Source organism: Cynoglossus semilaevis, chromosome 4, assembly GCF_000523025.1.
Source record: "Cynoglossus semilaevis isolate Cse_v1.0 chromosome 4, Cse_v1.0, whole genome shotgun sequence".
NCBI classification, from domain to species: Eukaryota; Metazoa; Chordata; class Actinopteri; order Pleuronectiformes; family Cynoglossidae; genus Cynoglossus; species Cynoglossus semilaevis.
The window spans coordinates 16,329,188-16,346,821 of NC_024310.1; the positions used below are offsets into that span (position 1 = coordinate 16,329,188).

The following is a 17,634-nucleotide window of genomic DNA, read 5'->3' on the forward strand; positions in this document are numbered from 1 at the left end:
AAAAAAACTTGTGGTTCCACTGGGTGTAGAACATTCTGTACGCCAAGCACTTTTCTCTCTGAAAGTCAGTCATTTTTTTCCTATCTACTCACTGTGTACTTTCTAAGCTACCGCGCATAACAGGGCAGAGACTGTAAAAAGACGAAACAGCATTCTATAGCCGTTTAAAGCCAGCTTATCTGCACATTGTTAAAGGCTTATGGTCCAGTCTGCACGTTTTATGACCAGGCAGACATTTTCTAAGCCCATCATGGCAAATATTCTTATGGTATTTTACTACACAGAAGCACATAGTGACAGTAATTTCTCTCTGTTGCCTGTCCTGCTTGTCTGATAGAATAATTCAGCCATGCATTTTAAAACTCCCAACTGTCAAAAAGTTGGTCTTTGGAAATAAAGTGAATAAATGATCTCAGATGAGGAAAAAAGGAAAGACATGTTTATTGAAAGAACATAAATATCTTTGTTGAACGACTAAACAGGAAAAAGAAGGTAAGTATAAAAGGGAAAAAACTGAAAAGAGACTGCATGGACTTCACACAGAAGTAATTGGACTCAGTTGCAGCTCAGCCCACGGGTGAACCACAGGGCAGAGCAGCCAATTGAACGACGAACAAAGGAAGACAATTAGACCATGTAGTTATAGGCCAGATCTTAGTAAGGTGTAAACTTTTACTTAAGGCTAAAGCTTAAGATTTGCAGTGGTCTCCAAAGTGAGGGTCAAACTAAGGCAATCAACTGGTTGTGAGTTTATTTCCTTTTTTAAATGAAATTACGAGTTTAAAAATAAAAAGATTCAAATGTAGTTCAGCCAAGTTCAGATAGCTGTGATTGTGGCCTCTCTGCAGAAGTACTGCGTTGGAGAATCACTGAGGTATTATGATGTGTGTGATTCAGGTCAACGTAGCTTGGCTCAATTTCAGCTGCCAGAATTTAAAGCTCATTTCCATTTCTTTATTTTCTTTTTTGCATTGTTCACATTATAATGCTGCGTTCACACCTAACGTGATAGACACAAAAAAACTTGCTGCTTGATTCATGCTTGTCCCAAATGAATCGAAAAACATGTTGGTGCCCACACGTGTCGATGATAAGCATTGCTCCATTGTTCGCAAATGTATCTGTCAGGATAAACCCGTCGGTGATTGGATGTTGCGGCACTATACCGCCTGAAACTTTCAATCCAAGAGTTATTGATCTATGTAAATAAGCAGCATAATTTAATTACACATATATAATCATGTTTGTTCTCTTTTCTCAACCTTAAAACTGTTTGATGGTGTAACAGTTTCCAAAGATCCACAGTGAGTGATGCTGCTGCTGAGCCAATGGAACAAACCAAGATAACGTCACTGACAGAGTGACTATTGTTCAATCTAAATTTAAACTTTCATTGAAAAAGGCACAAAGGTCAATATGAGTTCATACCACAGACCGACACAAAGAAGCCAACAGAAAGTTGTTCTCCAAAAACCAAGCCTGTCCAACCCAACGTCACATAAATGGGAACCATGCTGTAAGAAAAGTCATGCTAATGTTAATAACACGTCAGAGGTCGTCACATATTTTCATTGGCTCAGAGACGTAAAATAAATGATTTGTAAATAGTTCAAACATTGACTAAATTATTGAGATTCATTACCCTAACATCGTCTAAAAGATAAATTGCTAATCCAGTCATATTAAAAGGGACGTTTGGTTTAAACTGTGTTTACAAATGAGATATAAAGATATTCATGAGATTCTGCTTCAGCCTCTGGGAGGTTGTTAAAGAGCTCTGTTTCCCTGAATCTGGGATGGACAGGAATCCAGTTCTCAAGGATTCCTAAATATGCAAAGGCTCTTCGGGGATTAAAATTTAATCTGAAGCCGGGCTATGACGACTATAAAAAATAAAAAATGAACACAGACTTAAAATCAATTCTGAAAATTAATTGGGTAAACACTTTAAAGCGGCGACTTTGTGATGATGTTTACCAGACTGACTGCTGAGGTTGGAGATACTGCAGTGTTTCTAGGCTGGTTCTCCAGTCAGGGAGGAGAAACTTCTATTAAAATAATCTAGGATAGAGGAAATGAAAGTGCGCATTCATAAGCAGACATATCTGTCAGCCGGCGATGCACATTTATCGGCTCTTTGCTTCTTTCCTTTACTGGCAGCAGTTATCCTTGTTACATAAATGCAGCCTGCCAGTAAGTGGTCCATTACTTGTCTAAACATTAAATAATTAAAGGACAAAGTAACCATTGTCGTACAAATAAAGAAGCTGATTATTCAAATGAAGTTTATTCAGTTGATACTTTGTTTCAACAAATTGTTTGCACTGCTGCCGATGCTGTATGTTCCTGTTAATGGGACAGAAAATGAGCAGAAAATCTGCTGCACCTTTGCTTCTTTTTTTCTCATTGAACCATAAAAGCATCGACTTTTTCATTTGAATTCCAACTTCTTTATTGCCCTTATTTCTTTGGAGGCCAGAGCCATGAGCCACAACATGAATGGATCTTGGGTTTATAATTGGTGGTGTCTAGACCTGGCTCCTGAGCACTCAGAAAGTTAGCATTTAAAAGTAGGGGCATCAGACAGAAAGGAACTCTTTGTCTCCATCCATAACAGATTCTCAATGCTGAGACTTTGTATTTTATCACGAAAAAGAAAACAGCAGCCCCCAAACTTTTTGTGTAGTTCAAACCAATTTCGTCATTGAAAATGAAATCAACTGCAACAACAACTTCAACTACAACTACAGACACACAACTAGCAATGACCGTGTAACTCTTTATACACTACTGAGCCAACACAACAGCCAGTCGTTCTATTAGCTCTCAGAGGGACGCTCACATCTCAAGTCACTGTTTTACTCTGAGATGAAACTGTCACAGACAGTTTCAATCAACAGGATTGAGTGACTCAGGGTCTTCTGCTCATGAAGCCACTCGTGTTTTTCCTTCTGTGTGGCTGTTACCAGTGTTGGTTGACTTGGTGTGTTGTTGTGTAAATGCTCCTTCCTCGCAGAGTAACGGTACGGACAATTTTATAAAGTGATTATGACTATTGGCTAAGTATATAAACTATCAGCTTAGCCTGATGAACAGAGGTGGGAAAAGTACTAAAAATGTAATTAAGTAAAAGTATCTTTACTTTGTTTGAATTCTACTCAAGTAAAAATACCCAACTAAAAATATACTCGAGTAAAAGAAATAAATGTATTTTTTTTAAATGTACATAACTTTACAAATTACATTTAGTTTTTCACTCAGAGACAGGTTCTTTTCAAATGTAGTGAAGTACAATACTTGAGTCAAAATGTACTTGAGTAAAAGTAAAATTACAAATTACTATATTTGTATATATATATAGTTGTTCCGCCTAATTTTAATACACAGACCTGACCGCTGCAAGTTTTCAAATCACACGATTTGTTTAAGCAGACTAAAAACATAAAACACTGCAGCTGTCTGTTGATCCCAGTAATGCCATTGTTATCACTGATTAACTAACCTTGGATGTTTTGAACTCAATATTGAAGTGTCTGTGTATTTTCTATATAAAAGTTCTTCCCTTGTCCCCACGTTTTGTTTCAACCAAGATTAGCATCTATGAAATGTGACCTTTCATCATAAGACATTATTGTTATGATAATAATTTTATCAACTTCAGCTTTTTAAAGGCAGGTTAATGTCAACACAGTGGTGTGATGACTGATGACCCTTCAACTTTACAGACTTTTTCTGCATTTTTATTATCAGACCAAACAGGGAGATAAAGTCTGTGCTTTTGGAAAGGAAATTCCTCAGAACTTGTCCTTCCCATTTAATGAGAACAGAAAACAACGTAGGCGCCCATTCACATGGACCTAATGTAGATTCTTCAGATTTCTTCTACTTTGTTCTGGTGAATGAGCCTCCAAATCAGGCAGTGGAAATAAGAACGAGACAAACAAGCTCACATTATACAATCATTACACATTAATCAGCGCTTAGTTCTGGCGTCATGTTGTGTGAGAACAACAACAAAAGAACAAGGAGAAAAATACCGAAAGCTTTATTAGTGCAGGGTCCCTGCACACTTAAAGTGAGGGAGGTCCACAAGTGACCCAGTATTCACCCTCTGACAGAATCCCAAACAAAGCTCAGCCCACAGTCATTTCCTTGCACATTTTTTCATCTACAGTGTGGCTCACTACATCTACACAGCACAGCAAATGGTTAGTAATTAAGCCATGTAATTTATGTAAATAACATGATCTGTAAAAGGAACAGTAAAACCCTTCAGGGCAGTCAGTGGTCTGTTTATTTGAATACAAAACAAGGGAATAAAATGCAACAATTACTACATGCAGAGGTGAGTGACCGGTCCGTCAGCCTGGGTTTCTGTGAGAAGAGGAGTTTGGATTCATGAAGGAAAATGGTTGTGATTAACATCATGCTGAGGTCAGTCCTTGAAGAAATGACCACATAGGAGTCACATGTAGAAACAAGATCACAAGGTATTCACAATAGGAAATCGATAACATAATTTTTCTCACATCAACTAATCTGACAATAAAATTGAAGTTGAGTCGACAAGTCCAACAGGGTGGGCCAGAAAGATTTACACATCATTTTTTCTGCACTATTCAAAAATGATTGCAGACAAATATAACAAACATTGAACACAGTTTCTATACTGTATTCTCAGTCACATTTACATCTCAATATGGCCACCCTTTGCCTTTATCATAGCCTGGAGATGACCTGGCACTGCCTGGCATGTGCGCATGTGTAGACAGTCTTACGACAAATATTCACCTTTTTCATGATTTGCTTTGTTGTCAGTCCAGCCTCCTTCAAGGCCACAATCTGGTAATGCTTACCCTACCATACTCGACACTCATTTAGAGTAAACAAATGAAATCGGGTACATCAAAAGTTATGCCTCTTGAGAGAAACTATCCAAAATTTTAGGCTTCTAGGACAAAAGCAAAGCGAACACGATAGAGATATATAATGGGTACATTTTTCTGGCCCACCCTGTAGAACTATGTCATCACATAGACAGAGAAGGAACTAGCCAACCTCAAACTGTCCTGGTTGGTACACCATAGCTAATGTTAGCTAAACAGTCCTGGTTTCAGACACTAGAGCTAACATTAGCTAAACAGTCCTGGTACAGACGTCAGAGCTAACTTTCATTACCACACTCCTGGTCCAAAAAACATTGAACAAAAATGTGCTATTTCAATAATTACAAAGCATTTAATGAATTTGTTTTTTTGTTTTTTGTTTTTTTGATCGAGTTCACACACGGATAAAAATGTAATCATCTGCATCTGTAGTTTTAGCAACCCCACAAAATTTGTAATAATTCTCTATTTAAATAAGGAGTTATCTTTTCTTGTTCCTGCAGGTATTCACTTTAGTCGTAATGTCTTCCGAGATTCACTAACTGGTTGTTGGTCGATGCCACTGACCTCTGGAGGAGTGGAGAAGGACATTATTATCATGATTGCTCTCTGGTAGACCTACAGGTCATTGGGGACATCATTTACAGGAAATGAGATACAGAAGGCTGCAGGGAGAATAGAGAAGAGTTTTGCTTATAGGTAAACACTAGCTTTTCAAGCCAGCAGTGAGAGCAGCAATGTGGACCAAATGAAGGGTAAATCGATAAGTACATATAGAGACTGTGGCTTGAGAACCATTCTTCAACATCTTAATAGGAGCATTTCTCTTTTATTCACTGCTTTATAGTCCCTTTATTATTACTTTTATCTCAGTGAATCCCTTGAACCTCTCATTTCTCTTTCCCAGCACAGAGGCTTTGCAGTTTCTGTTGTTAAAACTTTTCAAAATAGAAAAAAGGCTGAAGATTCAGGCCAGCAAAATTTTCTTTACATACACTATGTGCATTCATGATATGCAAAGCATGAGGCAAAGTTGCAGAAGGACATGAAAAGGTAGCCAATGGTATTTTAAATTCCTCATTACTCTCTCTCACACACACACACACACACACACATAATGTGTGTGCAAAATCGTATCATCTGCAAATAATTGTCAGAAAAACTCTCCCAGGGGAATATTTTCCACTTTGTGAGTACTACGATTAGTGCTGCATTATTAGGGTTGCCAACCATTCCTTGAGAAACGTAATCTCCTCTATTTAGAAACAAACACGCGCATCCCATTGAGCTGAAAAGGGACCGTCTTTGTCCCAAATTACCATAAGAATCAAAAATAGCCTGCAAATTGTCAAGGGAATTAATAAATAACCTGGTGCTCAGAAAGTTGGAAATCCTACATGTGATTGTGACGTATTTTTGTGTGTGATGCTCTTTTACTATGACCTGCAAAAACGTGTGAGCACTTTTCAAAATCACTTAAAATAAATACCAGAGGTTTCAAATTCCATCACTCCATACGGAGAGTGTGAATTTCTCCACCACCAAAACATCGGCGAAATTGGTGCTGTAGCTCCAACAGCCACAGTCATATTGCGCTGAATAAATGCTACTGCAGTCAATGTGTTCTTAACCAGTAGCAAGGTAAGCACTGGAAGGAGATAACACGGGCTGTAGCATAGTGCATTGATAAAGATAAAGATATGCTGCCACTGCACCTCGTGGAAAAGGTGGATTACCAAAAAAGGATGAAAACAGTGGACCCCATGATAATCTATCGTTCCAGACAACATTTTTCACAGATGGTCGTACTGTATGAGGAAACAAATGGAGAGGTAAACAGGCTTAGTCTTCAGTCGAGTTAAACAGACAAACAACACAACTTAAAATGTTTCTGTTTGTAATATATTTCAGTTTATTCTACTGCTGTTCTATAGTTTGTGTGAGGTCTGTCTGTTGCCCTTCCCACCTGCTGTGTCTTCAGTGTGGTGTTAATCAGTGTCATCACACTCACCTGTGTCTCTGTCATTAGTCTCACTCCTGTCACCTGGTGCCCTGGGTATATATACCTCTCACTCACTCAGTTGCACTTACTGCGTCACTGTGTGCTCATTTTGATTGTTGTGTTTCGTGTGTTATGTTCTGTGGTTTGTAGCACGTGCCAGTGCTCTGTTCAGAGTTTATAGTTTTTGAGAGTTTGTTGTTTTGAGCTCCTCTTGTTCCTACCTGGCCCTGTGTCCATTTAGTTTCTGTTATTTTGATTTTAAATAAACTTTCTGCACCTGATCCATGGCTTGATGCTGCTGCTGCTGCTGCTGCTCAATGTTACAAAACTCAAGTGTTTGAGTGAAAAGATGCACTAGTATGATGTTTCAGTCACAGGTTACTTTGCACAGACAGACTTGAAACTTGAAGTAATCACTGTGGGATTTTTTTCCCCCTTTAACTAGAATTACATCTTTAATTTTAATGACATGTGTTGTTAAAAACAATGTGTGCAGAAGAGCAAATGTGGAAAAACTGCAGGAGATAAACGCAGTTGGCAAAGGTAGTAGCAAGAAAACAACCTAAATGTGTCAACCTCAGCAAACTATAAAGGAATTAAATGTGAACATTTGTTCTGAATTCAACAGCTACGAAGACAATGTAAAGAGATAATATGATGGAAGTTTAGTGTGTGCGGGGATAAAAGTGAAAACCATATAAATGCCTCGGCTCTCTCCAGCGATCGCTTATTAAACCCTCCTGACACAACAAACTGTCAAATCACAAAGCTTAAATCCTCAAAGAGTTTTGCAAATGTTACTTGATGTCAACTAATAAGCATCCAAAATGCAAGATGTGAATCAGCAAGGCCCAATGGGGATGTTGATGAAAAGAAAACTAGCAGAATTTGTGAACTTGCATGGTACAAATTTCAGAATCAGCCAAAACCTCAGAAGAATGTTTTCTGGCACCTCTGCCAAAATAATGTCACAGTAAAATCAGAAGGTTCTAAAGGTAACTTCTGGATTTAGGTTCAGTGATGTACCTAATGAAATGGCAATTAAATGTAGAGAGAAGAAAAGCTCTGCTTTAAATCTTCAATTCTCTCAAAATATGGTTGTCGTATATAAGCTAAACGATTAATTAAAAAGTTAAACTTGCTTCTGATGCTCAACTTTTTCCAAAATGTGTGCAACTGTGTGTGGGGAAGCGTATGGTAATCTAATCAGTGCAGTGACATTCAGGTTTCTTTTTCTTCCTCTTGAATAATTCACGTTTAAATGAAGAGCCTATATTTGGGAGTAGAAATTATATGTACACCATTTCCAATCATTGTAGTTGCTGAGGAGTTCTAATTTACAATAATACTCATCCATTTGTAAATAATGCCAGACGCTTACAATAATTGCTTATGGACATGACCTTCACACGTCAAAAGCTAAGTCCTAGTTATTGATATAACTAGGAGTTTTCTCTCCTGCAGCCATGATTCTATGCGCTTGACATTATGCTGCAGTTAATAATCAATATTTGTCCTGTTAAGACTTTGAAGTCATTGTGACTCGAAGTACTCATGCCTTGTGTCATAGGGATAGTACAGCGCTAAAGGTTGAAGAGTTCTGTTAGGCAACTGGATGTGAAATTTTCTCAAAGAAGACGTTTTGCCTCTCATCCAAGAGCTTTCTTCAGTTCTAGCTGGTGGTGGGGAGTACAGCAAATACGTATATACTCTGGGTAGCTACAGGAAAGTGTAAACAGTTGTTAGCAGTCTGATGGGTTGTTGCAACCCTCATCAGAATAGTTGACATGCCTCTTTGATGTGTGAAACTGAGGTGAATCTTTTCGGTATTGTTCCTAAGAGAGCCTTATATGTAGGTGATAGGTTGTATCTTAGCGCCCCTATCTCAATTGATCTTTTCTGGCCAAAATATGAACATTGTTGTCCTAAAAGGAGTGTGTTGTGTCCTTAAGGTGTATGTGAACAGCTTAGTCCTGTCCTGAGGAGTTGGCCCTCCTGTGCTGGGCCATGCGCCTATGGCCATTGTTTGGTCTCCCCAATGTACAGGTCTGTAACTCTTCACTGCACTGAATGGCAATAACCACATTGTCCAGCTTGTTTCTTGGTATCTTGTCTTTGGGATGAACCAGTACAGAGGTAGTGTTTACATAGTGACTATACAACTACAGAGCAATAGCACAGATTTGGCTTGCATTTAGACAAATACAGTTTGAAAACTCTGCTCTCCAAACATGGGTCCCATAGTTGAAAGTTGTTGAAACCTCAGGCTCTTGCATCTCTGTGTGAACGATATGGTCAGTTCTATAACCTTTTGCCCCAGTAACACTTGGCTTAATGCCACACAACAACAACAACAATGGCGGAGGCCATGCTACTGCTGGCCATGCTGGACAAGCCATCCATACATCAATGTCCGCTTATCAGCGAGGTGTTCTGTGGTGTGCAAGGTGTGCTCTGCAAACTGGATGAAGTTGGAAATAAACATGTATTGAGTGAAGAGGAAGTATATAAAGGGGCTCAATACATGGCCTTGAGGTACACCGGTGTTAAGTGTAACAGTTGGGGAGTGTTGGTAATCGATCTGGTTTTCCAGGATTATGGATCTTAGTGATCGGCTTGGAAGTGACGATACAGGCTAAAGTAAAATCCAAGAACAATATTCTGACCTGAAGATGACATCATCAGGTCTTCATCATACTGTGGGGCATTTTGACATGGGGTGAGACTTACAGTTAATAGGCTCCTTTCACTGTCAAAGTTTCAGGAAATGAAAACAAACGGCGGCACCAACGCTATAGCCAATAGTGCGGCAGCCTCTGGTGCTGAGAGTTTGGTACATTGTTGGAATGAACAGCACACTGCAGCAGCATCTGTGCTGACAAAAGCAAAATACATATTGAAACAACATAGTTTAGGGGCCACAAATAAGTGAGTGGTGAGTGGTGAGTGGTGGATCCCTGATCAAATCTCAATTTGTTTGCTAGGTTTTGGAGCGAGCAGAATTGGAGCGGTATGAGTTTTAGGTTAGCACCCTCCAATGTCTTAGAGAGCTGAGTCGATGAGCCGTAATAAAACTGTCAAAGGCGTGATAAAATGATATCCAAACACTCCTGTCTGCGGTCATATGGTAATTCAGTGCTGTGCCGAGAGATCCGTCCACTCAGGAGTAGATTACCGCTAGTTTATGAAAACTTAACAGACATTTAGCCTTGTTTTGTTCATACAGCCGTTGTTGTTTATTGCCCTTTCAAAAGTCACCTCACATCTTTAAACCATTTTTTTTTCTGATAAAATACTACATATTGTCTTTTGACCTGTACATATTACGTAAGAAAATAAAGGCGTATTTGCATCCGTGGTGATGCTTGATGTTGCCTCTACCTTAACAAGGTCTAGCTACTCCATCTAGTAGATTCATCCAGCGCTACCTCATGAAAGCTGTGAGAGAAATTATATTTATGCCCCATGATGACTGATTTTGTCATGCTAAAAATATTACCTTCTTGCATTAAGTGAATGCTTAATGGACTGATTGTGGATATCGAACTCACAGCAGAAAAATGCACCTAATGTACTATTGGTGCATTAAAGATAATTTGTTCTGATGCTGCCTCATTTGCTGATGGATGGTCAAAACCAGGAACATGCCCCATAGTTGAATCTCAAGTGAAAGTAAAGCAAGGAAGGTGAACTATTTGTCATTGTGACACAGCACACCACTGCACACAACCAAATGTGACCTCTGCTTTTAACCCATCACCAAAGTGAGCGGTGTGTGAGGAAGGTGCCATGCTCAGAGCACTTCAGTGGTAACTTGGCAGCTGGTGGATTCGAACCTGAAGCTTTCCAGACCCGAGTCTACTTCCTTAACCTCTAAACCACCACTGCACAAGCACCTCTTGCACTGAAGCCACCGGCACTAACAGGCAGGTGCAGCGTTGTCATGGACAAACTAAATCAAATGGTGAAGAAGCACAGTGGGGGGAGGTTGTCCCATTCAGAAAACATAAGTGGCTGCATGAGGATCTCAATGCAGTCTGTCCTGGTGGATTAAACTGCCACTAAGCCAAGAAAAAAAAGACGACTTGAAATAGGAGCAACACACAGTCTGAGTCCCTTAAAATGTTTCCTTTTACTTAGGGATGTCTGATATTAAAATTGCTGAAATTGTCTAAACACTTTATTTCTGTATAATATTACATAATTAGGCTAATATCGGCTGAAACTATTGGACATCCCTATATATTTAACTAATTTTATATGTAACTATTTACTTTCTCTAATGTCTAATTTGACACCATTCTAACTTTCAGGCATAGTCACTGACATATTTTAGGACTTGTTTTAGGACTAAGTATCTTCGCATTATCTACAGCTCCTCCATTCTCTGTGGCAAAACATTTTAAGGAATTTTTAAAATGTCCTCAAAACTAAACAAACAAAACACAAACTGCTTTCTTCTCTCCAGCTGTAATATAGTTCTCCGGTCTTGTTATTCAGGCCATTGATGTATTGTCACGCTTCACTTTTCTGTGTTCTGTTTTTCAAATTTCATCTCTGCTTGTTTTCTGACTGTAATTTCCAATAAAAATGAAGACATTGATTGCACACAAAGGACATAATGTGTTGTCATATTGACCTTTCTGAGACTTTCTTCACTTTAGAACCAAACACAAATTAATTTGTAAATGTACTGTAAAATAACGTTTCCAAATTAGTTCTTTTTACATGTCGAGGGAATGCTCCAGTGGCAAATATGACATTATGAACTAGAAGAATCGTAAATATGCAGATCTCTACAGATTTGATTGGCCTATGTGTTCAAATGTTTTGGTCATTTATAATAATTCATGTTACTGCACACAAACCCTCTCTGTTGAATGAACATGGATGAGATCCACATCAGCGAAGGAAGGTTTTGTGGTAATTAAATGAAGAAAAGGTGAAGAAAATTTAAATATTGAGACAGAAATCAGATCTTTCCTCCTACTGTTTCCAATATGACGCTTTAAATTGAGTTTGAGCTGCAGCAGAATCAAATGGAAGTCATTTAGAAGTTCACACCTCAGTCACGTCGCTCTCCTGCACTATCACAGCCTGCATGAGAAATACATCTGATTATACAGGCTGACTGATGGAACATGGGCTCAGCACTGAAGTGGTCTATTCTCTTGGATACAGTAAATAAGAATTACTGAATGTCAGGCTGTCTGTTTATCTTCAGGACCATTTTCTTTTTCCTTTTTTGTGTTCCCTTCTTTTTGATGTCACGATACATCAAATTTGACATGAGTATTTTTGTCTTGTCTATTTTTGAAAACGTATAAGTAAACAATTGTTGATAAACATTTATAGATCTGTGCACTCTAAGCCTCTTCTCTGAAGGATCTTGAGACTACGTGTTAGATAATATTTGCATTTGATGAATTATTAGTCCTTCAGATTTGACACTCTTCTGCCATGAACCCCAGTCTTCACTGAACAGAGTTTTATGGACTTGACTTGAAATAAGGACTTGACCTTTTCCAAATTATACTTTAGATCATGGTCATGTTAGAAGTGAAAGATGATGGAGAGCTAAGATGGTTCCTTGCAGGGTCGGTGGTATTTTGTTCTCCCTTATTTCTTTAAATGTGTAACAACTACAACCAAAGTATTTCAATTTCTTTTTTAGTCTGATCAAATGACAGGGTTTTGATCTTCTACTTATAATCACTATCAGGATCATGGGGAGTCAGATATGGAAGAAAAACCATTAACACTCAGATCTATATTCACTTATAGTGTCATTTGAAATTCAACATTGGAGCTGGATTAATTGGAAAAAAAAACTCTAGCACAAAAAACACAACTCTTGAATCAAGGAATCGGTTACCTTGCTGTAACGCGAGAGGATTAATCCTGTCGCCAATGCCGCGTTATCTCTGGTCGTAGAAAATGGTTCATTTCATGTTGAACAGTTCTAGTGTTGCTTACCGGTAACTTTTTTTTTTTTTTTTTTTCTTACTTTCCTGTCACTTATGTTCAAGTTTTCTTCTTACTTGGTTTATCACCCTTTCACTTAGTGACTATCGGCTTTTTTTTTTTTTTTTTCATAATTTTGTTGATTCAGTGTAGCCTTTACAAATTACATTTGTCTAGAAGGGAATTTTTTTTTTTGTTTTTGTTTCAAAGTTCAGGACATCACTTGTGCACATCAGTGGATTGTGCTGTGATTGTATGAACAAATCACTTCTAAAGATGACTTAGTAAAAGCTACAGTGTTAAGAAGTGATGTGTTGCAGCACCTTGTTGTACTAAAGCACTTTAAAACCACTTTCAAATATAAATAAATAAATATTACGCCTTTGGTTAAATAGATCTTATTCTGTGTGGGCAAGTGATGAGGTCACGATGCCAAACTAGCGTTACGTGCTCCTTTATACAACACTTTCATTCATCAGTGTTTGGGATGAATCATATTTCTTTGCAAGAAAAAAAGCAGCATAAAACACTTGAAATAATAATTATTTAAAAGTGTATTCATTTAGTCCATTGGTGTTTGGTGAATTTTCACATCTGTTTTAATTGTTTGGTCTTATCCCTGCTTCTTTCATAGATGTACTTGCAAAAGAAGAATAAATTGATTACATACAAAGTAAAGTAAATGAATAAAATGTTTTTCTCTGTTGATCACAGGAACATTTTGTCTTTCACCTTTGGAATGGTTTTTTAATCCAAACCCTGATAAGTCTCATTCCTAAATAAATGCAGCAGTGCCCATTAAAGGCAATCTGATATGCAGAATGTGCACTCAGTTATAGGCTGTAAAAAATTACCTACAGAGGGCAAAATGTAAGTAATGAGCTGGATTCAAGATTTAAAACTGTTGATTTGTGCTCCTGAAATTGACCAGCTTTCAGTGGGAATCATCGTGGACAGCGCCTGGTGCTGAAATAAACATGTAGAGTGTTTTTGACGGCTAATTAGGACACAGAGCCTCTGTACTGCTGTAGGCAGATGAATTGTGATATGCCATTTGTAAACCAAAGTAAATCTATAATAGGCTGCCGGTTCTCTCTTGGTTTTAAATGATAATTTCCCAGCATACACTTTAATTCACTTTCCTATGGGCTTTTGTGGATCAAATACTTCCTCTTGTGCTAATTTATGCCATACATTAACAAAATGGTCAACTTGCTATGCCAATGAGAATGTATAGTAACGTTCTACATGGTTTCTTAAAAGGAAAACTTGAATAAATGGCTCATTTAAAGTTTGTTTATTTCCAGGCAGCCAATCCTGTTGCACCTTCTACACATTAGATATTTGCCCCAAAAGAATTCAAAATGTATTCTCATTCCTTTTCTTAAATTACCTTTTGTGTTTTGCTTGTGGCCAAACTTAATTAATTGTGCACCCTCGATTTCCAGGATTGGTTTAAATGTTTTCTTTAAATTGATGGACTCTTGAAAAGCCTTCAGAGTCTAAGGACTGCACAAATCCAGATTCTGTCAAATGTATTCACTAAGACTTGAACTCTGCCCTTTCTTCTGTCTGGTTGATCCACAGGACACACTCCTGGCCTTCATCATTCACAGCTAATGGATGTCTTTACCCAGTATGCCTACAACGATAGTTTCTCTGACAATGGCACGTGGAGCTTCAACGACACCCAACAGGAGCAGAAGCATCAGTACAACTACTATGCCATGCTGCTCACGTTGCTCATCTTTGTCATCGTCTTCGGCAACGTGCTGGTGTGCATGGCCGTTTCCAGAGAGAAGGCTCTGCAGACCACCACCAACTACCTGATTGTCAGCCTGGCTGTCGCTGACCTCCTGGTGGCCACACTGGTTATGCCCTGGGTTGTTTACCTGGAGGTAGGACAACTGCATTCAGAATCTGCAGGAGTTTAGTTTTAGAGAGGAGGGTGGGAGGACAATAAGAAAACTACTGAACCTACACAAGTTGTTACTTACTGAAAAAGAGTGGAATGAACACACAATCCATACACGTCATCATAGAGAGAGGGTACAAAGACAAATGGACCAAACAGAAATGCAAAAGACCCACATTGAACTCGACAACAATTTAAGAAACGGCAACTAAAATATGAACATATTTAAACAGTGATGTGATGAATTACTGGTCACCTGACCATCAACCGTCGCATCACTGTATAAAATGATCTTAGTATTTGATTTTATACATTTGTTTAGTATTTTAACAAATTTTCCTACAATACTATTCTCTGTAAAATATTCTCTAACCTTTTATTTGTTTAAGCATCATATTTTGTAAGCCTTGTAAAACCCGCGTTCTCCTCGTATAACTAACGTTATGAATCATTTCTCAATATACAGTTACACTCCTTTGGCAGTGATGAAACACTATTTAAATTGATACGCACTTAAAAAAGAATATTTAAGAGCATGTCAGGAGAAAACTCCAAGAACCCTGTTTTTTTTTTCTTTTTTTTTTAGCAAAATTCTGCTAATCTCTTCGACAGAATAAATATGAGAACAAACCTGATCTGCATGAGTTTGTTGTTATATTAAAAATAAAAGTAATGTGTACCTCCAATACCTATTACACTGTGATTGGTGCATGGTATACACCTGCAGGGCTTTTATTTTGAAGGGAACTCATTGTGTTTTGTTTCCAAATGTATGTCTGTCCAACCATCAGTGAGCTGTGTCTGATGGGAAGTTTGTGAAAGCATGTTAGTCTGACAGCTTTACCACACCTGTCACAGCACTTGTAGTGTTGTACTATAATGTAGGCTTTTAATTGAGGTTATAGATTGTCCCGTATAAAGAGGAAGTCAATTCTGTAAAATCACATTTGATTTTACAGAACATTAAGAGAAGGAAATTCAACGGTGGCAGTGTGAGGTGGAAATGATTGGGAACTGAATAGAAACCAATTTAAATAGTGCAGTTTGGAACCAGACATCTGGAGACAGGCTGGGTTTCTAGAAGACACTTCACCTGTCATCCAAGAGGCGTCGTCAGTTCTAGTTGACTGCTGGGAAAATTCTGCTGTTGATATGTTCTGGTTTATACCTGAGGAATGTGGCCCAGTTACTGGTCAGTCAGAAGCTGAGGCTGGAACACCGATGGAGGCCGTTACAGCCTGTAACAACAGCAGCACGTCACCTTGTCAGGACAAGTGTGTTCACTGAGAGTTCTTTGTAAATCAGAGACACTTCATTGTGTATTCACACTGTGTGAAAGTGAAGTGCCGCCTGTTATCTGTCCTCACCTTTAAGAACCTCCCAAAGACTCAAGTCAAGCATTAAATGACGTCTCATCAATATCAATAGAGACAGATGTGGTTTATGGTTCAGAAAATGATCTTCCTGATTAATGTCTGGAGTATTTTTTTTTTTTTTTTTACGTCTCTTCTTCTGGCTTAATGTGCGGCCATCACCTGAGGTCATACTGTCTGAAGGGAAACGCAATTTCAGACTAAAGGGACTGTGGACCTCCAGTGTCTCAGCATGAGTCACGACAGTCAGCAGTGTGATCCGATTACACTTTCTAAATCCATAGGATATCAGATATCTGTCTGTTTATTTGTCACCAGACTGGGAATAACAACCACACACACAGTCACTCCAATGGTCATTTACGATTGAACTTTGACCTGATCCACAGTCTGCATGTGTTTGGGCTGTTGGTGGTCGTCAGACCACCTGCAGAAAAACCTAAGCTGCACACATGGAGATCATGCAAACTCCACATCGAACAACTGGGCATTAAACTAGCAACCTTCTTGACATAAGTCGACCTAGAATTTAGCCAAACACCCACATATACCTGTCACTAAATTGTTTATAAGGTCTTAAATGTACTAATAGTAAATGTACTAACCTGTGAAGGTTTCTAATTCTGAGATAAATCTGACATTGTTTCATGTCCACGGCACGCAAAAGAAAAATGCAGTTTTCATTAATCTGTTTAAACTCATTGTTCAAACAGTAACCGTCAACCATCTGGAGGAGTGTCGCTGCTACACTAGCTGACACACAGAAGGCTGTGCTACATGTACTTTGGATGTTCTGATCAAGTGTCCACAGACACAGAGGCATCTTCACTCCGAACATCTAAGAAACCTGTGCAGTGACTGTAGATGTTTATAGTCCACAGCATTAAAGTGCAGCCATAAAGTGGGTTCGGTGTTAATTTGGTCTGTCCTGACACAGAAGTTAATCTGTTGGTTTCATTTCACCTCAAACGTAAATGTCTCCTGTGCACCTGGGATCACTCCATCTCTAATTGAATTGCTGTTGTAAAAACAGTCAAGGAACTGCAGCAGTAAAACATCACCAGTAATCTGGTTTTACTGGTTTGACATTTGACCCTGACCGTTCCAGTAAAACTGTATGGCCAAATACGAGAGGAAGTCGAAATGTTTGGAATGTTTTGAACTGTGAGACAGATCTGAATGTTTTAGGAGAATTCTGATTTGAATTTCAGTCGTCTCCAAGCATCTTTGACAGGCTTTTTAAATAGTTTTTTCAGCCTTTGAAACTAAATATTTTAAAATCAATTTCATCACATTCCAAACCAAACTGCTGAGGCTCTGCAGCAGGTTTTGATCCAGCTCCAAAAAAATCCAGACAACTGAATTACAGACTAAAGAAGACTAAAATGCCAGTCGTAACTTGGTGTCAAAGGTCATCCAAACATCTTTTGCTATTATTGATTTATTTTTCAATAAGAAGCCAGTTCTAACGGCAGAGGAAACAGGAACCTGTTG

General features: G+C 38.5%; 1 protein-coding gene across 1 annotated transcript in view; it reads left to right on the forward strand.

The window, feature by feature from the left end:
• The window catches only part of drd2a (dopamine receptor D2a), a 41,149-nt gene that overhangs the window by 10,527 nt on the left and 12,988 nt on the right, over positions 1–17,634 (forward strand). The window contains exon 2 of the mRNA XM_008309620.3: positions 14,440–14,750. Coding sequence (XP_008307842.1) covers positions 14,472–14,750 — 279 coding nt within the window. The 5' untranslated portion in view covers positions 14,440–14,471. The remainder of the gene's footprint in view (positions 1–14,439; positions 14,751–17,634) is intronic.